Source organism: Tupaia chinensis, unplaced genomic scaffold, assembly GCF_000334495.1.
Source record: "Tupaia chinensis unplaced genomic scaffold, TupChi_1.0 Scaffold148234_1, whole genome shotgun sequence".
In the NCBI taxonomy this organism is placed as follows: domain Eukaryota; kingdom Metazoa; phylum Chordata; class Mammalia; order Scandentia; family Tupaiidae; genus Tupaia; species Tupaia belangeri.
In genome coordinates, this window is record NW_006208084.1 from 422,784 (window position 1) to 449,475 (window position 26,692).

The window sequence follows — 26,692 nt, forward strand, 5'->3', positions numbered from 1 at the left end:
AACAGGCACCTGTCAAGCTTCGATTTGTATCACATTTGCTAATGTCCCCTTAGCCAATGTGAGTCACAAGGCTAAGACCAAATTCAAGGAGTGGAGGAAAAAATTCTACTTCTTGTCAGAACTGTGAAATATTGTCACCCTTTTTTACAGTTTACCACAGAGATATTATGAGTTGGTTGAAGTAAAAGTTTTTGTGGAGGGAAAAGGCTCTATTATATAAGATAATGTATATGAAATTATTTGTGGGCATATTTCCCCGACTAGTAGAATATTTAGAATTATTTTTCTAAAGTTATACCTTTTCCCTTACTATTTATACATTACTTATTGTTCTGGAGTTAAAGTGAATTACTATTGTCCTATCATTTATGGATATATTTTACTTCTTAATAGTATTGATTTAGGAGGAAAGAATGTTGAAAGACACTTCTAATAAAAATGCTAATTGCTTGCCTCACAGATTGCATGCCATATCTCACTCCAAAACAGAATAATGCATTTCAGCCGTCCCATGTTATACCTGTGCTTTCTTTTGTGTAATTCCATGTGGCATGCAAAAGAGTGTTCCTGTGCTTACCTTCCATTTGCTGTTTTCTGGTAAGTATAATGTAACACATTCCCATTGTTGCAGAAAATGCAACAATTGTCATAGGAACTTAGAGTAAGTAGAACTCTTACAGGTATATCTTTTTAATAGACTTTTCAGCTCTTTAGGAAATATTTTTATCCCAAGGATTTCACACAATGTCGAGGATATTTGAGTGGATGGATGGATGTCAGCTGAGTGAACAAATTAGGAATGGTATGCACATGGCGGTTAATTCAGATACTTTGCATTTATGGTTTTAAATTATTGCAACCCCTCCCTTTTCATACACCAATGGGCATATTTTGTATAAAAGATATTAGCTTAATTCGTTGAGAGAACTATAAAGAAAAACAGATAGCTTAAAGATATCACCTAAGAGATGAAACAAGTATGCCTAAAAGCAGATAGAAGGTGCCATATACCTCTAGAATTTCGAAAGAGAGATTACTTCTAGTGGAAATAATCAGGAAGAACTTCATGGTGCAAATGGCATTTAAAGTAGGCCTTGAAGGGCCTCATTTTAAGATTTGCACATTGTGAAATGTGTAAGAAAACAATATGATTGGGACCAGCAGTTGTCTTAATGGCTACGTCACTAGACTCCTATGTAGTCAACTGCGATTCAAGTCCCGGACCCAGTGGTTTAAACTCACACTGGGCATGTGCGTGTGTGTACCCAAGATCCCAAGAGGAGAATGGAGGAGAAGGGATTGCGGCACAGCCATCCCCCACCCCCCAGGGGGGTGATTTCTCGCTCTCTGTCTCTCTTTCTGTCTCTGTCTTTCTGGCGAGTGCACGCACCCTATAGCGAAACCTCTCAAAAAAAAAAAGAAAGAAAGAAAGAAAGAAAAAGAAAGCAGTAAGATCAAAGTCACACAGGCAAAATACAAATTCACCTGGATAGAAGCAGCAGCAGCTGGTTGAGTATTAGCTACTATTTTTATACTTAAAAAAATAATTATTTAATTTTATTCATTGTCTTTTTTTTTTTTTTTTTTTTTTAAGTTGACCAGAGAGAGAGAGAGAGAGAGAGAGAAGAAAAGAAAGAAAGAAAGCAAGCTGCCAGGTCTGGGACTCAAATCACTGTCAGCCATGTGGGAGTTCTACTACTTTAATGCCACTTGGAAAGCAAAGATAGTTTCATTAAAATCGATAGGTAAGCATTATGCTGATTTTGTCATTCTGACTTCTGAGTTTGCCTTTTTTTTTTTTTTTAAAGAATTATTTTATTGGGGCCAAGAGGTTAAAGGCCACCGTGAAGGAAAGCAAGCTGCCAGGTCTGGGACTCAAACCGTAGTCAGTCATGTGGGAGTCCAGCATCCTTAACCACTGCGCCATTGGCTGGCCCCAAGTTTTTCTACCATTCTTATACTACTGAGATGGCTCTCAAGACTTGATTTCCTATTTGGTAATTTGAGTCATTTTTGCTGAACTATTATTCTCTTTTACCTTTCTATATTTCTTGACATTCTAATAATATCTTCATCTCTGATATCAATTTACAGAAACTTCCTTAGTGTAAGGGATGCTGGATCGAAGGAAAGTAGCAAACGTCTCTGTCTTGGCTTTGTGACTAGGACACGATCCTGCTTAATCTTTTTACCCTCTGTTGCTATCTCTGCCGTCTAGAAGTGAGCATTCCTTAAGGCTCTATTTTCAGCCGTTTGCCATCTATCTATCTTTATCTCTTCCCCCATTTCACTCTATCTTTTTTCTCCTATTTATCTTTTCTTTTTTTGGAGTACATGGTTGACGCTCCGTGAATGTTGTAAACTAAATCAGTGTGAGGTAGAAACTTCAGTTCCATTGTGGCCTTTGTTTTTCTCCTGGATTCCTCTAATGCTGACTTCTTCTCTGGGGCTGCTATCTACAGCTTTTGCGCCTGCTAGACATTCTCTGTCAATTGTCCTACCAACAACTGAAATCAGGTCTTAATTTCCCTATTTTAGTGGTCTTATTTGGCCAGTCAAGCTAGACTTGGAACCCCTGGCATTATATGTAATCACCCTGCTGTGGAAAGTCTCCCGGTACTGCAGATGCTGTCTTTGTCAGGCTTTAGACATCTTTGTACTGTTTTTATTCCTACCGCTTATGTGTGTTTTTTGCATTAATAGTCTGTAGCATCTAATTGGTCTCCCCACCTTTAATTTGTTCCCTTCCTACCTGTAGTCACTAGAGTCATTTTTACAAAACATTTTTGTAGCGCTTTTTTCCCTCTTGAACAATCTTTAAAGATAAGGTCTGAAATATACATATAGCTCAATGTCCTAGGCCCTCCCCAATGTTTGCAACCTACTTTCCTTGTCATTTGCCACTACTTGCCCAGGATTGAATGTAGCTGATCCCACTGATCCTAAGCAAGTCAGTCTTCATATATCTAATGACATGTTTTGTGTGTGTGTGTGTGTGTATGTGTGTGTGTGTGTGTGTATCTTCCCCTCCCAATTTCATCTATATAGTTCAAGCCCTATTGCTTTTTGAAATTTGTTACCACCATCGTGCATAGCAGTATTTGCAACCATATTAAATACTTATACTAAAACCAAATTTATACCTCAGAGCTGAAATCTCTGCAGTCTTTGTTAGCAGAGTCTACCCTGAGGCCTAACTATTGTAGTATCTTTGAACACCTTGCAAGATTTAGGTGTAGGCAGAAGGGAAGGAATGGGAGAGAAGAGATCAGGAATGAGAGAGTAGAAGAGAAAGAGAAGAATCTCAGTATTTTCTGGTTCATTTGATTGACTGAACTTACCCAGTGCTTTATAAGGCCTGAAATTCAAAGAGTTGTGGATGTACAGATAACTGTGTAGTACCACTAGCCAGGTCCTCTGGCATGGGAGAGATGGTAGGTTATCTGTTTTATCCTTTGCAGAACTTAAATTTCTGGTCTCTCACAATTATTTCTAGATATCCCGCTCTTTCTTTTTCTGAGAGGCTTTTGCTATAAGGCGCATGTGCTAGCCAGAAAGACAGAGACAGACAGAGAGACAGAAAACAAGAAATCACCTCCCAGGGGGGATGGCTATGCCACAATCCCTTCTCCTTCATGCTCCTCTCGGGATCTTGGGCACGCACACACACACGCCCGGCCTGGGTTTAAGCCGCCGGGTCCCGGATTTGAACTGCTGTCGACTACGTGGGAGTCCAGCGACATAGCCATTACACCAACTGCTGATCCCTAGATATCCCACTCTTAAACATCAAATCTATTTTTAGATCTAGATAATGAGTATCAGGTCTATTTCTAGGTCTAGGTCTGTGTCTTTCTGATAACATTATATTCTATGTTCTAGATGTGCCAACTGTTGAAACTTAGATTGAAAAGTGAATTGGTGGGCTGGCCCTGTATCCTAGTGTAAAAGGAAGTAGGATCTCACAAGGCTGAATTCATCGCTCTAGTCCCAGTCCCAGAGACTTGAAAAACACACCTGCCACATGTGTATGCATATCCAAAATCCTGACAGGATGGGGAAATGGCGAAGAAGAGATTATGACGTGACCGTGCCCCATTGCGGAGTGCTTTCTCCTCCCCCTCTACCTCTGTGAGCGCATGTGCCTTCTGGCAGTATTGAGGAAAAACAAAAAAAATTGGTATGCATGTTTCTGCTAATAAGGTGTATAGAAATATATACACAAAAGGCCATTTTCTGTATTCGTGTTCCTGATTTCTAAGTACACAAGAATGTTTAATACTATAAAAGGATTCCTAATAGTATAGAGTATATACTTTTTCAGTTGACATCATTAGCAAATATTATTAACTCTTAAGCTTATTGTGAAAAATAAGTCTTCTTTATTTCTGAAATTTTTGAGTGGATATGATAGTATTTAAACTTTAAAGAAAATACACAGTCTGTTCTGGGTGAAGGAATCAGTATTAATAGTAATTTCTTAGTTGAAACATTTTTGCTTTTGGAATCACTTTGGTAGTGGGGAAGACAGCAAAATGATGTTGAGCTTCTGATCCAGGCATGTCTTTTCTTCCTGTTAGCAATTGAGAAAGACTGTATTACTCTTCTGCAGAAAGACTGCATCAGAAACAGAGAGCAGACCTTCCACCCTAACATTTATAGACAGAGTTTTCGCAGTGTTTCTTGTCTTACAGGGGAAGGACCTACCTTTTTTCTGTAAGTATGTTTAGAAGTTTGGTTTAATTAAATTATGGTGTTTAAATTACGATTGAAGATTTTTTTGCAAAAGACAGGTGAGTAAGAAGGCAGGATGAAGTACAGGGAGTTATAATTCAAATACTGAATTATTTCACCGTTTTTCTGAAAGGCTGACTATTTAAGCTAGACCTAAATATGGTTAGGGAAAACTTAGGTATGCATATGATTAAGATGGTTTATTGTTTACATCTTCTAGTCTTAAATGAGAGTTTATAGTTATGCCATCATGTTAGGCAAAGTAAAATTTATTTCGGAGTCTCTTAAACTTATTTTTTTAAGGCCAGAGATCACGTGGGCACATACATGCATTTGAGAGAGAGCATGTGCACATGCCACAGTGTGACCTGGTCATCTCACAATCCATTTTTCCCTAATTCTTTATCCTGCCAGGATCATGGGCATATGCAAGGGCACCAACATGTAAGCTGCTGAGTCTAGGACTCAAACCCTGGTCAGCCATGAGGGATACAGCTGCTGCTGCTGCTGCTGCTGCTGCTGCTGCTTTTTAAAGAGAGATTTTTGGCATAAGGTGTGTACACTCACTGGAAAGACAGAAAGTGAGAAATCACCCCACAGAGGGGATGACCATGCTGCAGTCCCTTCTCCTTCATTGTTTCCTTGAGATTTTGGGCACACATGTGCACATATCTGGTATGAGTTTCAAGCCTCTGGGTTCAGGACTTGAACTGCTGTTGACCATGTAGAAGTCCAGCCATATAACTGCTATGCCATCTGCTGTTTCTTCGGTCATACTAAATTGCTGTACTGTGAGGCCAGCGCTGGTTCCCTTAGACTTAAAAAAGTTAAAATTATAGGAGCATTGAATGCCATTTCCCCCCCTTTATTCATGATAGTGGATGTGCATGCAGGAGAGAGAGAGGAGAGAAAGGAGAGAAAGAGAGAGGTGAGCGTCTGCTGCAGGGTCTGATCACACAGTGATCCCCTTCCTTCAGAACTCCAGTCTGTCAGATCTTGGGCACTCATGTATGCCTGGCATGTTTCAGACCAGCTAGGCTGGAGATTTAAACCATGATTGCTGTGTGGGATCTGGCTTCTCTGTGAGCAGCGCATTACCACTGTACCGTGGAGCTAGGCCCAGTAAAATGCTAATTTAAATGTAGTTGAACAACTTAGAAATTTATCTCCAAAGTAATAAGTGAAAACTAATCATATCCCCACCCTCTAGAGATAGTTTTTGTCTTATGCCATATATGTATATTAGTGACTGTCAACCAATAAGTTATATATGTGTATGTGTAGATACATGTATAATTTATGTGACTTATAAAGCCCACTAATTACATAATTGACTGCATACATATAGATACATACATGTATACCCTCATATAATTTTATTTACGACTGTGGAATGATGCTGTCCACAATATTCAACAATATAATTTTTTTACTCAGTAATTTATCACTGGTATCTTCTCACCTTGTATAAGTCTTCAGAAGGTGACTAGGCCCTCAATTACATAGCTGGGGACCACTTTTCAATCAGTTGTCAGTTGTTTTAGGATTTGAATTACAGTCTATAATTTTAAATACAGTACCACTTGGGAATTTCATCATCTGTAATTAATTCGTGAGACACTGAACTGGGTTAACAAGAAGCTTAAGTTTGTCTGCTGTAGTTTATTATCATGACCCTCTATGGTTTGTAAGACATTTGGTTATTTCCAGTGTTTATACCTAGAGAAGTCATAGATTTAATAGTGATGCTAGTTTACAAGTATGCATGTGGCCAGTACTATAGTATTGCTGTATATGAATGAAGTAGCATGAAGACGAAATGGCAAAGTCTACAGGGAAGAAAAAGGACTGGAAAAGTATTTGATTAGAAGAGGAAATTTAGTTTATTCCATTTATTTCTTGAGAGAGACAGGCACGCTCCGCCCCCAGCAGGGTTTTCATGCCATGCCACACTCAAAGCTGCAGCCTGCCTGGATAAAGGGCATGCTGCACGCATGTGTAGGGAGGCCTTGGGGTAGGAATTCAGGGCCTTCTCACGTGGGCCCAGCATCACAGAGAATAGGTTGTTTCTATGCCACCAAACTGGCCTCAGAGTATAAGATTTCATTGCCGAAACATTCTTTTTGTAATTTCTTCATTATCATTTTAATAGCCATATAGGGGCAGCTAGAATGTACGTGAGGGGCCCTGAGATGTGGTGAATCAGATCTGAATTGTTATGAGGCTCTGATAATCTCTGCTAAGAATCGACAAAGTAGAGTCTTATAGTTTTAGTAGTGGGAAAGTGAGACTATAGAAGTTTTCATTAAGGAAACAGCAGTTAGCATAATGGCTATGTCACTGGATTCCCATGTAGTCGACTGCAGTTCGCGTCCCGGACCTGGCTGCTTAAACCTCATGCCGGGCACGTGTGCGTGCATGCCCAAGATCCCGAGAGGAGAATGGAGGAGAAGGGATTGCGGTGTGGCCATCCCCCTTGGGAGGTGATTTCTCATTTTCTGTCTCTCTGTCTCCCTCTGTCTGGAGAGTGCACACGCCCTACAGCAAAAACCTCTCCAAAAAAAATAAATAAATAAATAAAATAAGTTTTCATTAAGAGCAGCTTTTTAAAAATGTTATTTCACATGTGAGAATTTGCTTATAATGATTATGCTGCAGCATTGCTTTGGCTTTTGGTTTTACCTGTATGTTTATCTATTTCTAAAGTGCAAAATCCTTGACAAGAGGACTGTGTCTGTTCATGTCTCCCATGCTTAGCGCACACAGTACCTATGTGTAAGTACTAGATGTCTAGTCAGTGGTTCTTGTTATACAGTATACAGAATTAATTAATTTTTTTTTCTTTTTCTTGGAGAGGTTTTTGCTATAGGGCACGTGCGCTCGCCAGAAAGACAGAAAGAAACAGAGAGACAACAAGCAAGAAACCACTCCGGGGCGGGGGGTGGGAGGGGATGGCCACGCCTCAGTCCCTTCTCCACCCCCCCGGGGGACGGGGGTGGCCATGCCGCAATCCCTTCTCCGTTCTCCTCTTGGGATCTTGGGCACGCATGCACATGCGCCTGGCGTTAGTTTAAGCCACCGGGTCCGGGACTCGAACCACGTCGACTACATGGGAGTCCAGCGACATAGCCACCATGCCAACTGCTGGTCCCTTGAATTGATTAATTTTTGTTGCTCATGTGTAATACACATAGACTCAATATCAGCAAGAGAGATAATCTAGTGTAAGGTAGTGGTCCTCCTAATCTGCTAGAACTAATGAAGGCAAATGTTTAGATGTACTAAGGCCATTTGACTTTTAAAAACATTTTTATTTTGAACAGTCCTAAAATAAATTGCAATGACCATAAAAGGAGACAAATCGCACTGGTGTGGGTCGGGGCGGGGGGTGGGCATGGGTAATACTCAGAGATACCCTCACAGTTGTGTTTAATCCTCCTGGTTTAGTCTTATGAAAGCATGTTATACTATTGCTGACTCTCCAAGATTAGGAAGGTCATTGCTCCTGAAACTAATTTAAAGTTATTATTTTGAACTTTTGAATTCTTGTCCCAAATAAAGGATTTCCTATGAGCAAGTTATAACTAGTGTGCCCTTAGTAGCCACTTATTTTTACTTTCTTCTCACTCTATGTCCTATTTTCTAACAATTACTTAGCGGTTATCTGATTTTAGACAGGCCATTTAGGTTCTGGAAGCCAACTCTAACCTGCTGTGCTTTGTCAGACTAAACCAACACCTGTCTAAGTTTGTTACTGCTTTTAATATCTGCTAGAGAAATACACATGCATGTGTGTGTTTGTATATTGCAGTAGGATGGTTATAGCAGCTTCCTAAAAGGGGAAAGCAACTGGCTTTTCTGAAAAGACCTTTCCACCCCCACCTTTTTGCAGGCAGCCAGAGTTAATCCTTCCAAGTTTGACTGGAACAGCTGAGAGAGTGTACCCTGCATATCTGAAGGCTCCAGTGGACTCATGTTGCCTCAGAGTTGAGGCCACCTTCCACTTTTCTAGTGCTGATCCTGCCAGCTGTCCTAGCCTCTCTTAACACACAGGGAGGGAGGTGTTAAATGATACAAAAACATACAGTGTCATGAAAGAGATCCCTTTACTGCATGTATCAGTGTAACTTTTCTCTCCCATTCCTTTCCTTGGCAGAAGGGTTTTATACTGTTAATCCTAACACCTGTCTCTGCTGGAGTCAGAAGAGAGTGTATGTGTGCGCGTGCGCATGTGCGCATGTGTGTCTGCGCGTGCCTGTATCTGCGCGTGCGTGCTCCCGCCCAAGAACGAATAGAGAAATACCAGTCCCATCTGCCTTTCCATGTCCTGGATTGGGAGTGTTCCCTCTGACGCACTGAAAGCCTGGAACATATATATTATTTTGGCTTCTGGAGGCCTTGTGCTTTCTCCTGTTTTTGTGTGCCAGTTTAAGGAGCCTGTGTTCCCTTCCCTGGCTGTCGTTCTCTGCCTCTTGAGTTTCTGGTGGAGTTGTCAGTTTAAAAACCAACAGTAACAGCAGATCTCTAGTGCAGTTTTCAGTCTGTGACTAGTATCTCGGTTGGAGCTTTTTGCTTTTCCTTGAACATCTCTTCTGTGTGTTGTTCATTCCTATTGGGGTGGAGGCCTGGTCTGAACCAGACTCCAACTTCATCAGCTGAAGCCAGCATACCTCCTGCATAGCCTGGAACTCAGCCAAGGAATTTTTTTTTTTTTTTTTTTTTTTTTTGGTGCTACCTAGATCTTTTGTACAGGACAGCCAGATCAAACGAGGCAAAAAACCTTAGACACTTTTTTCTTTTTTCTGTCTTTATCCGAAGACTTCTTTTCCCCTTTGCTATGTATGGTGTATATTGTATGGATTATCAATATCCTGTTGTCCAGGTAAGCTAAGGGCTATAACTTGTTTCTAGATACTATTTGATTGATGTAAAGGTTTTATAGTGTAATGAAATGCTTACCGGCTCTCTGTCTTTTGGTCTGGTACCATTCAAGACTAGATTTCCCAAGGTATATTGCTAATTTGCAGTATCAAGAGGTTTGAATTTTCCAGTATTGACAACCAGACAGGAGTGCTTGGTGTTTAGCACTATAAGTTCTTAAACTTCATAGAGATTCTTGTGTGTATGTGTGTGTGCACGTACACACGTGCGTGCACTTTAAACAGGGTAGGCTGGGCAATATAACTAGAACATAACAAAGCCACCATGTTATAGTATATGTTAGGCTTTGTTTTGGGTAGATTAAAAGTACAGATGGCAGATTCCAAATGTCGTTGCTGTATTTTTCAGAAAGGAAATACATAGTAGAGGGCACTATCCACAATTAGACTGTCTTATTATTTTTTATTATTATTTTGTAATAAGATAGTGGCATCTTAATTATTAACTTGTTGAAATCTAAAATCAGAAAATGTTAGGCCATTATCAAGCATAGTCCTTGAATATCTATTTGCTTTTTAAATTAGTAGCAGTGTGGAAAGTGTAAAATTGAAATTAAGAGTCTTGGATTCTGGTTCCAATTATGGTATTAATCACCTTCATGTTCATGTTCAAATAACTTCATTTTTCTTGACATCAGTTTTCTTCTGTATAAAATGAAGGGGTAAGCTCAGATAGACCATGATTCTTTGAAATAATTACCTTTTTTAAAAAATTTGCCAGAGGGTGCATGTACTCACCAGAAAGAGAGTGAGAAGGAGAGAAAGCACCCACATGGTGAATGGTCATGCTGCAGTCCCTCCTCCTTCATTTCTCTGTCCTTTCAGGATTTGGGGCATGTACACACTTTCACCCGATGTGCCTTTCAGGGCCACCAAGTCCAGGACTCAAACCATAAAGTTGGCCCTGTGAGATCCATCTGCCTTAACCACCAGACCAGGGCTTGGCCCCCGATTCTTTGAAATATTCATTGTGCTGAAAAGCTAGACAACGATGATCAAAGAGTTAATATAATCAGTGCCTAATTATATATACTACTTGGCCTCTCAGTTTGTTTTCATGACCCTTAATTGTTTTTTCTCTTTCAAGTGGCCTTTTCTCTAATACTTAGCACCTAAGTCATGGGCTGGACAAGAATACATAAGTTTAAAAGAAAAGAGAGCTAACCAATAGTCTTACTAGGAAAATGCAGCTATTTGAGTTAGCCTGCCGGGTAAGTGCTCTAGAGTAAACTCGCAATTCTTATTCAAGTCTAGAATTACAGTATTGGAGTCATATGGGGGAGGGCATGTGTTGTTCTTTTAACTATGTAGTCTAATACATTGGTCTATATTTATCTGTTTACAATCTCTCTACTGATGTAAAACAATAAATTGGTCTGTTTAACAGTTTAAGACTAGAAGTGTCATGAGATTAGATTAGAAATAAATCTTCTTACAAGCAAATAGGGATGCGCACTTGTCAAGAAACATCTGAAAACTAAATTGCTGAGCTCCTAGTAAGGGAGTACAGGACTTGTAATAACTTTAACATAGGTAAAGTTGTCTGAGGAAAGGGTTGGGAAGGGAGAGTGTTTTTCAAGAGAATGTGCAGCAGTCTCCCCTTCTGTGATTTCACGTTTCCCAAGTTCAGTTATATGTGCTATAGTACATTAACATATTTTGAGAGAGACCATATTTACTTAACTTTTATTATAGCACATTATAGTCCTTATATTTTTGTTAGTAGTTACTGTTGTTAGTCTCTTACTGTGCCTAGTTTATAAATCACATTTTATCATGGGTATGTATGTTTAGAACCAAACAGTACATAGGCTCCACTGCTACCCGAGGTTTCAGGCAGCCCCTGGCGAGGGTCGTGGAATGGGAGGACTACTATATTGGAAATAAATGAAAGAAATTATTATAATACGAAAATGAATTTTTTGAGGTAGGAAATTGACTAACTGCTCCAAAAATTGTGGGCTGATGAAAGAGTGCACCTTCATGTTCATGTTCAAATAACTTCATTTTTCTTGACATCAGTTTTCTTCTGTATAAAATGAAGGGGTAAGCTCAGATAGACCATGATTCTTTGAAATAATTACCTTTTTTAAAAAATTTGCCAGAGGGTGCATGTACTCACCAGAAAGAGAGTGAGAAGGAGAGAAAGCACCCACATGGTGAATGGTCATGCTGCAGTCCCTCCTCCTTCATTTCTCTGTCCTTTCAGGATTTGGGGCATGTACACACTTTCACCCGATGTGCCTTTCAGGGCCACCAAGTCCAGGACTCAAACCATAAAGTTGGCCCTGTGAGATCCATCTGCCTTAACCACCAGACCAGGGCTTGGCCCCCGATTCTTTGAAATATTCATTGTGCTGAAAAGCTAGACAACGATGATCAAAGAGTTAATATAATCAGTGCCTAATTATATATACTACTTGGCCTCTCAGTTTGTTTTCATGACCCTTAATTGTTTTTTCTCTTTCAAGTGGCCTTTTCTCTAATACTTAGCACCTAAGTCATGGGCTGGACAAGAATACATAAGTTTAAAAGAAAAGAGAGCTAACCAATAGTCTTACTAGGAAAATGCAGCTATTTGAGTTAGCCTGCCGGGTAAGTGCTCTAGAGTAAACTCGCAATTCTTATTCAAGTCTAGAATTACAGTATTGGAGTCATATGGGGGAGGGCATGTGTTGTTCTTTTAACTATGTAGTCTAATACATTGGTCTATATTTATCTGTTTACAATCTCTCTACTGATGTAAAACAATAAATTGGTCTGTTTAACAGTTTAAGACTAGAAGTGTCATGAGATTAGATTAGAAATAAATCTTCTTACAAGCAAATAGGGATGCGCACTTGTCAAGAAACATCTGAAAACTAAATTGCTGAGCTCCTAGTAAGGGAGTACAGGACTTGTAATAACTTTAACATAGGTAAAGTTGTCTGAGGAAAGGGTTGGGAAGGGAGAGTGTTTTTCAAGAGAATGTGCAGCAGTCTCCCCTTCTGTGATTTCACGTTTCCCAAGTTCAGTTATATGTGCTATAGTACATTAACATATTTTGAGAGAGACCATATTTACTTAACTTTTATTATAGCACATTATAGTCCTTATATTTTTGTTAGTAGTTACTGTTGTTAGTCTCTTACTGTGCCTAGTTTATAAATCACATTTTATCATGGGTATGTATGTTTAGAACCAAACAGTACATAGGCTCCACTGCCACCCGAAGGTTCAGGCAGCCCCTGGCGAGGGTCGTGGAATGGGAGGACTACTATATTGGAAATAAATGAAAGAAATTATTATAATACGAAAATGAATTTTTTGAGGTAGGAAATTGACTAACTGCTCCAAAAATTGTGGGCTGATGAAAGAGTGCCAAGTAGGTCTTACAGGCCATACTAGGATCTTAGTACTGAGACACACTGGTGCATAAAGAAATGATGTGGTTTGGGAACCAGCAGTTAGTGTAATGGCTATGTCGCTGGACTCCCACGTAGTCGACCGCGGTTCGCATCCCGGACCCGGTGGCTTAAAACTCACGCCAGGTGCGTGTGCATGCGTACCCAAGATTCTGAGAGGAGAACGGAGGAGAAGGGATTGCGGCATCGCCATCCTCTCTGGGGGGTGATTTCTAGCTTTCTGTCTCTACGTCTCTGTCTGGCAAACACACACGCCCTATAGCGAAAAACCTCTCCAAAAAAAAAAGGAAGAAGAAATTATGATGTGGTTTGATGAAGTCTCTCCCAGTGAATTTTTACTCACTCATAGCATAAATTTGCCACCCCAGGTTTTTGGTCATTAAGATTTTGGTGCTGATAAAGGTAGTGTTCAGTATTTGAAACTACATTTTTCTGGCTTTGCTTCATTTATTGGGCTTATTCTCTTTGAAATTAAAGTAGCTTAGGAATGCACGTAATGGGATGTTAAAATTTAAGGATGCGTTCTCCATTCCGCCATATCAGCAAATTAATGGGATTGAAAAACAATTCTAAATTGAAGGATCCAGAGCTATTTTACAGTTGACAGTTATTCATTCTGTTAAGGTCCCAGCTTTTTTTCAATGAATTTATAAATAAGTAAGAGACAGTTACTTGATACCCTGTGGTTATTTTATAAATATGATTATAAAATGTTCTTTTTAGCTTCTATTATAATTTTACACTTACTGAGTCAAGCTCCTCATTGCAGGACTGACATCCTAGTGCAGTGGTTAAGGCAGTTGTATTTCACATTGCTGACTATGGTTCAGATCCCAGCCCTGGCACCTTAACATACATGCCGGGCAATAAGTGTACATACATGCCCCAAAATCCTGACAGAAAGGACAAATGGAGGAAAAAGGATTGTGACATGACCACTCCCTGTTAGGGGTGCTTTCTCTCAGTTACCTTCTCTCCCTGGCAAGTATATTATGCACCCTCTGGTAATACTTTTTTTGTTTTTTTTTTTTAAAGCACTTCTCATTGCATAGCATCTGCACTTGTGTACCAGTACATTTTGCAATTGGAAATTTTTGAGGCCTTGATTGAGTAGTATTTTTTAGATTAAAGGTTTTACACTTGTTTTAAATTATTTCTAGACTTGCTGGTGTTAAGATAATGAAATAAAGTGAGTTCCCTTCAACAGAAAGTAATAAAGTATTTTAGATACTTGACCTTTAATTGCTCTCTTATTTTTAATAAAATCCTCCCTGTCTTAAGAGAATGCAGAGGAAATTGATTATTTTATTATTTTAATTTTTGCAGAACCCACCCTGGACCAAATCAGTTTAAAATACAGGCAGAATATGTAGAAAGGGCCTTGCTAGGCATGATTTAAAGGGCGATGAGCATATCTCCCAGCCCAGAAAGATCTATTTAAGAAACTGTTCCTGAAATTATTATTTTTTAAAGAATTATTTTTTAAAATTAATTAATTTTAATTTGACCAGAGGAAGACAGAGTGAGAGAGAGGGAAAGTAAGAAAGCAAGCCACCAGGTCCAGGACTCAAACTGCAGTCAGCCATGTGGGAGTCTGGTGCCCTCAACTACTATACCACCTGTCAGCACCCCCATCCTGAAATTATTTTTAGATACTTTTTTTAGATTAAAGATTTACTGCCTCTGACTGGATAGTTAAAATGTAACTGTTGGGGGGTAGCTAGTGGCTGGAGGTTAAGGTGGCTGGATCCCACATGGCCAGCTGCATGATTGAGTCCTAGATCCAGCGACTTGAAAAATATGCCAGGCTCATGTGCATGCATGCCCAAAATCCTAAAAGGAGAATGAAGGAGAAGAGATTGCAGCATGACCACCCTCCTGGGGAGTGATTTCTCACTTTCCCTCTTTTTCTGCATATCTGTCTGTCTCCAGCAAAAGCATGCACCCTGTTAAAAATGATTTTTTTTTTTAATGATTTTTGCTATAGGGCATGTGTGCCCACCAGAGAGACAGAGAGAGACATGACACTCTCTAGACAGAAAGTGAGAAATCACCCCTCCTTCCCTGGGAGGATGGCCATGCCACAATCCCTTCTCCATTCTCCTCTCAGGATTTTGGGCATGCACACACACGTACCCGGCATGAGTTTTAAGCCAGTGGTTTGGAATGCCACAGACAACTATGTAGGAGTCCATCTATAGGGTACATGCACTTGTCAGAGAAACAGAGAGACAGGAAGCAAGAAATCACCCCCCAGGGGGGGATGACCACACTGTAGTCCCCTTTTCTTCCATTCTCCTCTTGGGATTTTTTGGGCACACATGCATATGCACCCAGTGTGAGTTTTAAGCCGTTGGGTCCAGGACTGGAACGTGGGAGTACAGTGACGTAATCATTATGCCGTCTGCTGGTCTCCCAACAAATTTTTTTTTTGGAGAGTTGCTTTTTTTTTTTTTTTTTTTCCAGGAGAGATGGCCACGCTGCAATCCTTTCTCCTCCATTCTCCTCTCTGGATCTCGGGTACACACACACACACACACACACACACATGCGCCTGGTATGAGTTTAAGCCACCAAATCTGGGACTCGAACCATGGTCAACTACATGGTAGTCCAGCAACTTAACCATTATGCTATCTGCTCATCCTCCAACAACAACAAAAAAATTTTCTGAGAGGTTTTTGCTATAGGGCGCGTGCGCTCACCAGAAAGACAGAGAGACAGAAAGTGAGAGATCACCCCCACAGTGGGGATGGCCACACCGAAATCCCTTCTCCTCTATCCTCCTCTCGGGATCTTACGCACGCACGCACACACACGCACCAGTGTGAGTTTAAGCCACTGAGGCCAGGACTTGAACCGCAGTCGGCTACATGGGAGTTCAGCAACATAGCCATTACGCTAACTGCCAGTCCCCCAACAAAATTTTTTAAAAGATACTTTTGATACCAACGTCTACATAAATCTGCAAAATGCCATAGAGTGAATTAACCAATAGACTGTTCAATTCTTTGTGAGCACATGATGACCTTGATACATACATATTCTTTAATTTTTCATTATTAATTACTTGACTGTACACCACATGTTTTCAAGTGTCTACTGTATGCCAGATATTGCGGCAGTCAGGCACAGGGATATCATGGTGAACAAAATAACAGAGTACCTAGTAATTTAAAAATAGAGGCATGGTATATTTTAGTGTTAGAGAAACAGCATATTTAATCAGGTATTCTTTTCTCTTTCAAATTTTCTTATTTAGGTTTTGAAAATATGTGATAGAGTACATGTACACACATGTGAGAAGGAATGAGGTAGGGAGGAAAGGGGGGTCTGGTCACACTGCGATCCCCCTCCAGGCCTCCAATCCAGTAGCTCTCAGACACTCATGCACCACAAGTCTGGCGTGTTTCAGGCTGACCTGGCTAGTTGCTTGCCATGTGGGATCAGGTTCCTCTTGAGCAGTGCATTAGCACAATGCCACAGAGCCAACCAAATGTATTACTTCCTTGATGGTCCATTTATTGTTACATTTAAATTTGTTCACTTCCCATCCTTTTTATTTTTGTAATTGCCAGAGGTCATGTGCGCTTGCCAGAGAGAGCGAGAAAGCTCCCTCTAATGGGTTGTGGTCATACTGCAATCCTTTCTTCTCCGTTTCTCCTTTGGCATACATGCACATGAGCCCAGCATGTTTCGCCAGTTGCCAGGGCCAGAATTCAAACTGTGGTGGGCCGTGGGATCTGGCTCCTTACACAAGGGCTTACCTGCTGCACCGTGGCTGGCCCACTGTCCCACATCCCATCTCTTTTAATATTTGTCTGAGAACCTTTTCCTTAATCTCTCACAGAATACATATGTAATTTCAGTTGTATGTATGACTCTTGTTGTCTAAGGTTTAGATCAGCTTAAACATGTAAGAGTGGGGCTGGACAGGGGTGCAGTGGTAAACGTGACTGACACACACAGGAAGGGTGCCAGTTCAAGCCCAGAGACCAGCCTTGTGTGCTGGGTTATCTGAATCTGGTGGTGGATCATGACATCAAGACCCTGTTGGGAGTATTGTATCTCTCTTTCTCTCTTTCTCTGTCATGGAACAAATAAACTTGAAAAGAAGTAAACAAACAAGATCTGAGAGTAAGTTACTCAAAGCCAGATGTTAATTTTTGAAGTAATATTTTCTCATTTCTGTAGCCTCACCAATGTTTTGGTGTATATTATTTACAATCTTTTTTTTTTTCTTAATTTTAATTGCCAGAAGGTTTGTGCTTTTGCCAGAGTGAAAGAGGAAAAGAGGGAGAGAGAAATCATGCCCTTGGAGTGCAGTCATGCCCCCATCCTTTTCCTCCATTTCTCCATTCCATCAGTGGTTTTTAAGCCACTGGGGTCAGTGGGCTGTGTCAGATCCAACTCCTTACATGTAGCACTTAATTTCTGTGTTACCTGGCCAGTCCGCACTCTAGCTCTAAAGGTTTGGTTTTGGGGGACAAGAAATAAATATGATGGGGACCAGTGGGTGGTGTGGTGGTTAAGACACTGGATACTCCCACATGGCTGACCATGGTTCAAGTCCTGGACCTGGTGGCTTTCTCTCTCTCTCTCTCTCTCTTTCTCTCTCTCTTTCTGAGTGTCTCTCTGGTCAAATTAAAATAAATGAATGGATAAATAAAAGAATTCTAAAAAAAAAATGATGATTTTAAAAAAATTAAGCATCTAAGGTCTAAAGCTATTGACTTCAAATTCTGCTCTCATCTTTTTTTTCTAAAATGAGTTTTTTATATATAGCTGAGCCATGCCTGAACTAGAGAATAGAAGCTAGAGAAATAAGAGAATTAACTATAATAATTTGACTTCATTTGTATTAAAGGGAATGTTAGGGCAAAGGATATTAAAGTGGTATTGTGTTCTACATGCTTCAGGAAAGGTGTTTAATATCTATTAGGTGTAAATTGTTATTTACACTTAGTTGGGGTTATTGTGTGGGGGCGTGCTGTGAAGAGCTTTTATACTAACAGGTTTTTATTATTGCAGGAAATGCTATCCCCTTTAATGTTGCCTTTCACTTGGGTGTTGGAAGCAGCCTGGGAAAGTCTGAGCAAGCCCTGTCTTTCGATCAGGGATGCTTAGATTTGCTTTTACAGCGTTGCTATTACATGGGTGTAAGATGGGGAAGTTGAGTCACATTTATGTAAAATGTGAGGAGCAAGACCACCTGAAGTTATGAGTAATTAGTTTTTATTAATTAGTGGGTGTTATTTTGTTTAGAATGTGAACTAGCTTAATAAAGTGAAAATAAACCTTTCTCCCTCTCATTTTTTTGTACATATTCCTTTTAGATAAAAGATACTTAGGCTGGCCCTGTGGTCTAATGGTTAAGGAAGCTGGATCCCACATGGCCAATTGCCTTGTGAATCCCAGTCCTGATGGCTTGAAAAACATGTTAGGTACATGTCATGCATGCCCCAAATCTCCATCCTACAGGATGGAGAAAGGATTGAAAAAAGGAGAAGGGATTGAGGTGTAGACATGTCCCATTATAGAGGGGAGTCCTTTCTCTCCCTCCCTCCCTCTCTCTCTCTCTCTCTCTCTCTCTCTCTCTGGCAATTTAAAAAATAAAACAGATTTCTAAAAGATACTGAAGTAATCACTTCTCGGCCTTTTGGCTAAGATCAAGTGTAAAAGATACTGAAGTTACTATAGTAAATTTATAAATTTGAAACTATTTCCAGGTATACTCTTGAAAGAAAGAATGCTTTTTTTGAAGAATTATTTATTTTTATTTATTATTATATTTAAAATTTGACTCTAGTCAAGTGGGAAAGCAAGCCTCCAGGTCCAGGGCTCGAACCATGATCAGCCATCTAGGAGTCTAGCACCTTAACTGCTATGCCACCTGCCCGCCCTAGAAAGAATGCTTTTATAATATTTTAATAACTACATACTTAAATACCCATGTATAGAAAGATAAATGGCTACTGATAGAAATCAAGAAATGAAGACATCATTTGATTTTAACAAACACTGGTTTATTGCACATTCAGGCACTGAGTTAAGAACTGGGTTATAGGATAAAACATGATTTCTGTCCTCAGACTGCTCACAGTCTAGCCAGCATTTTGCTGAAATAATAATTCCTGCAGTAATGTACCATGGATTAAGTGCTAAGATAAAGTGTGCCTGTGTATAAAGGGTACTTAACTCAGTTGTAGGAGCAGGCAGGATCAGGGAAGACTTTCTGAAATAGGGAGGTCTCTAAAGTGAGCCTTGAAAGATGAATTTCCCAGATAGAAAACCACATTCAGGGGAATAAGAATAGAAGCAGTGTTGTTGAGAAACTACCTGCAGTTAGCCCAATGTGGCAGGGCAGGAGAGAGTAGTGGGTGGGACTGGACGGAGGTCAAGCAGGTATTCTGAACAAATATGCTGAAGCCAGATTTTGTTTTAGATTCTTGTGTGAGAAGTAGGATTCCCATCCCCTGTAGGCTGTGGGGAGAAATTAAGGTGTTCTTTTTGTTTGTTTGTTTTTGAGAGAGAGCTTTGCTATCGGGTGCATGGGTTTACTGAAGAGACAGAGAGAAAGTAAGAAATCTCCCCCTGGGGGGGATGGCCACACCACAGTCCCTTCTCAGCCATTCTCCTCCCAGGATTTTGGGCATGCATGCATGCATGCATGCACACATGCTCGTTGTCAGTTTGAAGCTGCTGGGTCTGGGACTCAAACCAAGGTCAACTATGTGGGAGTCCAGTGCCTTAACTAATATGCCACCTATTGGCCCCCAAAGTTAAGGATTTTTCTTTCTTTTATTTATTTATTTTTTTTTTTTAGATTTTTGCCTTAGGGTGCATGTTCTTACCAGAGAGAGAAACAGACACCATGAGAGGGAAAATCCCTGGGGGGATGTCCATGCCACAGTCTCTTTTCCATTTTCCTCCTAGAATCTTGGGCATGCATACACAGATGCTTGGTGTGATTTTTCAAGCCACCAGATCCAGGTCTTAAACCGTGGTCAGCCAGGCGGAAGTCCAGTGACATGCTGTGCCATCTGCTGGTCCCAAGTTAAGGAATTTAATCAGAGAAGTAGCAAAATGAGAAAGATTACTATAGCAGTAGCAAGACGCCTGGATGGGAAGAGTGGTAGACTAAAAGCAGAGGGATAAGTTGGAAGCTAGATACAGAATAATGAGGTTGGAACGCAGTTTGGGGTGATAGAGATGGAAGAAAAAGAAATCAAAAGGACTGCTTCTGAAATGGTGTGGTTAAGGACCTTAGGCTTTATATCAGTTTTTGGTTTGCATCTGAGTTCTGAAGCTTGCTAGCTTTGTGACTTTAGACTACTTTTCTTTCCCAAGCCATAGTTTCCTTATCTCTGAAAAGGAGCTTCTGTGGTACAGATGTAAGCCAGGTTCCCACTGCAAGGCTGGAAGTCTCTTTGCCACATGCGGGTTTGAATCCCTAGGTCAGCTTGAAAACACATGGGGTGCACTCGAAGAGCTAGCAGGCTAGGTAAGGGAGATCTTGGCATGACAAGACTCTGTTAAGGCCCTTTCCCCCATATTCCCCACATGCACGTATACTTGCTCTCTGTCATAAAAAATAGTTGAGGATGGGGAAGATGAAAATATCTCATCATTGTCATGAGGATGAAATGAACTAATAGTATATGTCATTGCCTAATAAGAAACCATTAGAGTTAAGTTCTAGGAATGGTGGTTATTTTAACAGTTGGGAAACTTAACCATTCACCAAAAAAGCAAACATAATTGCATTCCAACAAGCTTTACATGTATAGGAATTTTTATTTTCTTGTCCATTACTGTTTTTCCCAGTGCTTACAGCAGTGCCTGGCATATAATAGGCACTTCGTTAAATGAATTAGTGACTTGATTTTGAGAATTAGTTTTAGACTTCTAGAGAAATTTGTAGGTTATCTAAATAGAGTTAACCGTTACTTTGCAGTTGATATTTGATCTGGAGTTCAGGAGAAATATCTAGGCTAGAAATAGAAATGTATGGGTCATCAGGATAAGTAGGTGGTAATTGAAGTGATGGAATGAGTTAGAACACTTAGAAAAAGTGTTCAGCAGTGTTAACCTCTTTTAGATTTGGACACTTTCAAGAATTTGATGAATACCATTGATCCTCTCTGCAAAGAAACACACATAAGAAAACAAATTTCCGTCAGATATACAATGTCCATTGAATTTGGCCATCACTTGGAGGACTTTGGTGACTTCAGTGAGATATATTTCAGCCGACTAGTACAGGGGAAGGGAAACAAGGATTCTGGTGACTGCTGAAATATTGAGGAAACAATCAAGGAAGTGCCCCTTTTCATTTGTTTAACAAATATTTCTTGAGTATCTACCGTATCTGTAGGACTGTGCTGGAAGCTGGGGTTCGGCAGGTCAGTGAAGATGGATACTGTCTCCTCCCTGAGCTAACATTTTATGGTGAATTTGCCTGCCCACCTCCCTAACCCCACACACACACACACACACACACACACACACACACACACACACACACAGAGTGAGAAAGAAAGAATGCCCTGAGTTCCTCCTTGGCATATTACTAGGCATATTCAGTCACCAGGGAACTTCAGTTTCTTTTGCTGGGTCAGACCCAGGCTGGGTCAGACCCAATTGTTCTTCTCTCTTGGGCACCAGAGAGCAGATTATCCTCTATAATGCTAGCCTTTAAAGTCAGGAACACACTCCAGAATATCATTGTGCTAGTCCAGTGCTCATGGTGACCATGTTATTCGGTGAGTTTATAAAAGTCATTTTTGTATTTAAGAATTTTTAACTCATACCAACTCTTTCTTGTGGTCATGAATTTTCAGGCCTGTTATTCACAGTATAAAATATTGGTCCTGGGGCTGGCAGATGGTTGGTGGTTAAAGGAGCTGAGTTCCCACTTGGCTGATGATGGTTCTAGTTCTGGACCTGGTGGCTTGCTTTCTTGCTTTCCCTTTCTCTCTCTTGTCTGTCTCTCTCAGGTCAAATTAAAAAATAGTAATAATAACAAATGAAATTAATTACATAATAGATTAATGTAGAAAAGTGCCATGAATCCTGGGCCTGAGGAAACCTTTATCTTAGTCCTGAACTTTTTATGTGTGTGGGGTCTCTCATTTGCCCTTTGATTTAAAAGATCTCTTGGGGTCTTGTCTCTCTCCTTGTGTGGAGGTTATAGTCACACCCAAGTGTCAGGACAGCTGTGACTTTTCTAAAGGTATTGGGGGCAGGTGTCTTCTGCTGGAGGCTTTTTGCAGACTACTAGATTCAGAGAATTGCATGCAGTGATTCTCAGGTTTATTTCTTTTTTGGGGGGAAAGGTTCTTGCTATAGGGCATGTGCGCTCACCAGAGAGACAGAAAACAAGAAATCACCCCCCAGGGGGATGGCCACGCAACAATCCCTTCTCCTCCATTCTCCTCTTGGGATCTTGGGCACGCACGCACACGCACCCAGCGTGAATTTAAGCCACCGGGTCCAGGACTCGAACTGCAGTCAAATACAAGGGAGTCCAGTGACATCGCCGTCACACCAACTGCTGGTCCCATCTTGGGTTTATTTCTTGTATTAGCATGAGAACATAATTATTCCATAGACACTATTTAGATTTTTTTCTGGAAGTATACTGGGTTGCTCTTGCTTCTAATGAAACTCACCAAATCCTTTTCTGCCTATTCACTTCGTCTTAAAATTTTTTTGATGGGCATTTTATCTCCTCACTGGCTTTTCAGCTGCAAATTCAAAGAGCACTGTACGTTCTGACTTCTACATCTTTTCTAAAAGTGTTAAATAAAAACAGGCCTAGTACTGACCTATTCCTTTTCTCATAATGTTTTTTCTAATGTTCGAAGATCCTATTCTTTTATATATTTCTTTACATATGTGGATTATACCAAAAGTATGCAGATATCTTAAAGTACCCAGAATAGTGTCTGATGCATTGAAGATACTTGGTTAATATTTATGATTGTGTCAATTTCTCTAGGATCTTATAAAGATGGTTTTATAGTTCCTGTGTTCTTTTCAGAGTTATTATAATGGTATTAGTTTAAGGGAGAGTATGGTGATGTTGCTATTGGCAGTGTGCCAAACCATTTTCATGAAGATAATGAAAAACTATATATTTTAAGTATGATTTTGAATTTTGATTTAGATATCTAAAAAATAGAAGGCTAAATTTTATAATTAATTTTTGAATTTGTAGTCTATTAAAGATTATAGCATAAATGTAGCATAGCAAAAATATGTTATCTTTTAGAATGGAACCCCATTTTTGATATTAGACTATTAAAAGTTAGAAAAATTTGGGAACCAGCAATTAGCATAATGGCTATGTTGCTGGACTCCCACGTAGTCGGCCACAGTTCGCATCCCGGACCCGGTGGCTTAAAATCCACACCGGGTGAGTGTGCATGCGTGCCCAAGATCCCGAGAGGAGAATGGAGGAGAAGGGATTGTGGCGTGGCCATCCCCCCTGGGGGGTGATTTCTCGCTGTCTGTCACTCTGTCTCTCTCTGTCTGTCTGGCGAGTGCATGCGCCCTATAGTGAAAAACCTCTCAAAAAAAATTAGAAAAATTTAATTTTTGAGACAAAGGATAAAGATCATAAATTTGGGCTGGCCCCATAGCTTCATGGTTAGGGGAGCTGGATGCCACATGGCAGACTGTGTGTCAAATCCTGGCCCCAGCAGCTTGAAAAAACATGCTGGGCACATATGTGTACATGCCCAAAATCCCAGCAGAGAAAGGAGAAATGAAGAAGGAATTGCTGTGTGACCACATTGAGGGGTGCTTTCTCCCGTTCTCTCTGTTTTCTCCATCCCCCCTCCCCCCCTCTCTCTGGCATGTGTCCTCTGGCAATCAAAAAATCATAAACTTAGGATATTCATAAGCTCAAAACATAAATTATATTATTTGACTATTTAGTAATATAAAGTAGGGATATTATGAAATTTATATTCAGAAGTTAAAGACTTCCAAGATCACTAATAAGTGGCAGAATTAGACCAGAACTTCTGAACTGAACTATATCTTTTGATACTTTTTCCATCATACAGTTTTTTTCATTTATTTTTAATTTATTTTTAATTTTTTGAGAGGTTTTTCGCTATAGGGCACGTGCGCTCGCCAGACAGACAGAGAGAGACATAGAGACAGAAAGCAAGAAATCACCCCCCAGTGGGGGATGGCCACACTGCAGTCCCTTCTCCTCCATTCTCCTCTCGTGATCTTGGGCACGCACGCACACGCGCCCGGCGTGAGTTTTAAGCCACCGGGCCCGGGATCCGAACCATGGTCGACTACATGGGAGTCCAGCGACATAGCCATTACGCTAACTGCTGGTTCCCTCTATCATACAGTTTTAATAAGAGAACTTCAAAGAAACTTATACTTGATGAACATTCTCCTAAATCTTCTATATTTACTACATAAGTTAACAGTTAACCATTTATAAGAATGACATAGATGTCCAGTATATATTACCAAAAATAATTTTTTTTTTCCGTAGAGGCTGGGGCACAAAAGGCTCGGGAACAAAAGGGTGAAATCTCAGTTAACCAGGATCTTTTAATGAATCTGGAAGCCTTTAAGCTATCACATTTGTATACACTTTTGTATTCACCTTTACTAAGCATTCATATTTATAGACACCTTTTTTCAGAATCCCTAAGTTTTTTATGGTAGAAAAAATAAGCACTTAAATGACCTCCCTCCTCCTTCAGCCTCCTGCACTCTGTAGGCTGGTGTGGTCTTCCAGGACAAGCAAGTTCTTGCATAGCCCCTGTTCTTGTTCCAGTCAGTGGTCATTCAGCGCTTTCACTTATATCTTTTTATGAAATCCACGGCATCTATAAACTGTACATCAGCGAAAATGATTTTTTAAATAATTTTGTCTCATATTTATTATCAGATATTCGTGGCTGGAATGTCTTTTATTATAAATCAGTATTAACTACAGTAAGCTGCTATGAATGCTTCTAGTGCTATATAATTATTGTCACCATCGCATCCCTAAAATATGCCGGCACATGGCGCCTGCTCCTCCCTCTCCCCCTTCTGTGCCCCCCCCCGCGCGCGCGCACACACACACACACACACACACATCCCACACGCGTGCGCAAAACGCGTACCAAACTGCCATTCTCCAGCAGGCCTGCTTCTGGAGTTGGGAGATGTCAGCCTTCTGGGAGGGGGTGGGGGGAGGAGGAAGAGGTGGGGCTCTGCTCTGATTAATTACCTTAGGCATTCAGGGGTGGGGCTTCCTTCAGCCATCTGCCCGAGATATGGGAGGGAGCTGGAGAAAGAAGGAGGGGGAGAGACTGCCAGAGAGGAAGAGAAAAGAAAGGAAGAAACATTAGAAAGAAAAAGGAAGGAAAACGGTATAAAGGGAGATCAATTACTGGCCCGTAAATAGCTGGATTGGGGGGGAGGGGGGGAAAGAAAGCTGTGGAGGTGTGCCCCAGCACGGCCGCTTTGAAGGGTTTTTCATCTATTCTGTTTGGTTTATGGAGAAAAAGAAAATGGTAACTCAGGTAAGATCTGTGCGTCCTCGGTCTCGTCCCTGGGATCTGAGTAAAGGCTGGGGTGGGGTAGAGTAAGCAGAGTTTTCGTTATTGTCACCTTCTTAGAGAAGACCAGGCTTACTGCTATCAGCTGAAAAGTGTCGATCTTGGCTTTGCTCGGTGTACGTGTGTGTCATGTATCCGTATCCTTTTTTCTCCCCCCCGCCCTCCGCTCCATAGCAGATTCCTGTTTCCTGTGCTGTGCAGCTGTAGCTCAGGAAAGACCCTGTGGGGATTTGTCTACCTCTTTGTCTTGGTTCTGAGAAGAGGGAGGGAGAGAGAAAGACTGCAGAGGTAGGAAGAGATTCTCCTAGACTGCCAAAACCAGGGGAGAGGGGTGGACTTCCTTTTAAGAATTGCAGAATTTGTGTTATATGGAAATCTGATTCCTGATTCACTTTGGTTGCTCTGGGTGGCTGTGGAATTACAGTCTTGCTGTCTTGGCTCTAAAAGGCTTAATAAAAATGAAGGTTAGGAAAGAGTATTTTGTTATTACGGTTTTATTACGAGCACGGGTTTTTGGGGGGTAGGAATCCTAGAAGCATCCAGGTGTAACAGAGGCAGGTGGAGCTCTCCTGACAGAAGCGATCCAAATGTGTAAATGACAATCATACAGGCTTTAGAAGACATTTGAAGGAGAGGGAGTAGGAAATGGATGATCTCCCTCTTCTCACTCTCTCCCCCCTGCCCACAGCTCGCTCTCTTTCTCCTTCCTACCCTCCCTCCTCCTTTCCTACGCTCTCTCTTTTCCTCTGCCTTAGTTGTTGATGCCAGGCAATATCTAATCTGCATTTTAGCAAGTCATTCCTGACAAATGGAAAGGTGGATGCTCTTCCACAGTTCTCCTGGGCAGGGCTGTTTTTCTCGTTGGCACCCTCCTGTATGCTCCTTTTCCCTTTTTTCTTTATATACAGGATGAGAGGGAATGACGAGGCTGAGATTTATTAATGAAATAACTTACATTTTAGGACATTCAGGTCCTTTAGTCTTAGATTTAGGATTGGCTTCACTCCAGGCTTTCATTCTCTGTAGG

At 40.7% G+C, this 26,692-nt stretch overlaps 1 protein-coding gene across 22 annotated transcripts in view; it reads left to right on the forward strand.

Annotated features, from left to right (window-relative positions):
* Positions 1-26,692, forward strand: part of RBFOX2 (RNA binding fox-1 homolog 2) — a 255,042-nt gene that overhangs the window by 119,119 nt on the left and 109,231 nt on the right. Inside the window, exon 1 of one of the 22 annotated variants that reach the window (XM_027769027.1) lies at positions 25,260-25,629. The exons of 20 other annotated variants lie outside the window; for them this stretch is intronic. Coding sequence is in view for 1 of the 2 variants with exons in the window: in XM_006170309.3 (XP_006170371.1) it covers positions 25,603-25,629 (27 nt within the window). In the remaining variant the exon portion in view is untranslated. Of the gene's footprint in view, positions 1-25,259; positions 25,630-26,692 lie in introns of those variants that run through there. One more of the 22 variants, XM_006170309.3, reaches the window with a different exon arrangement.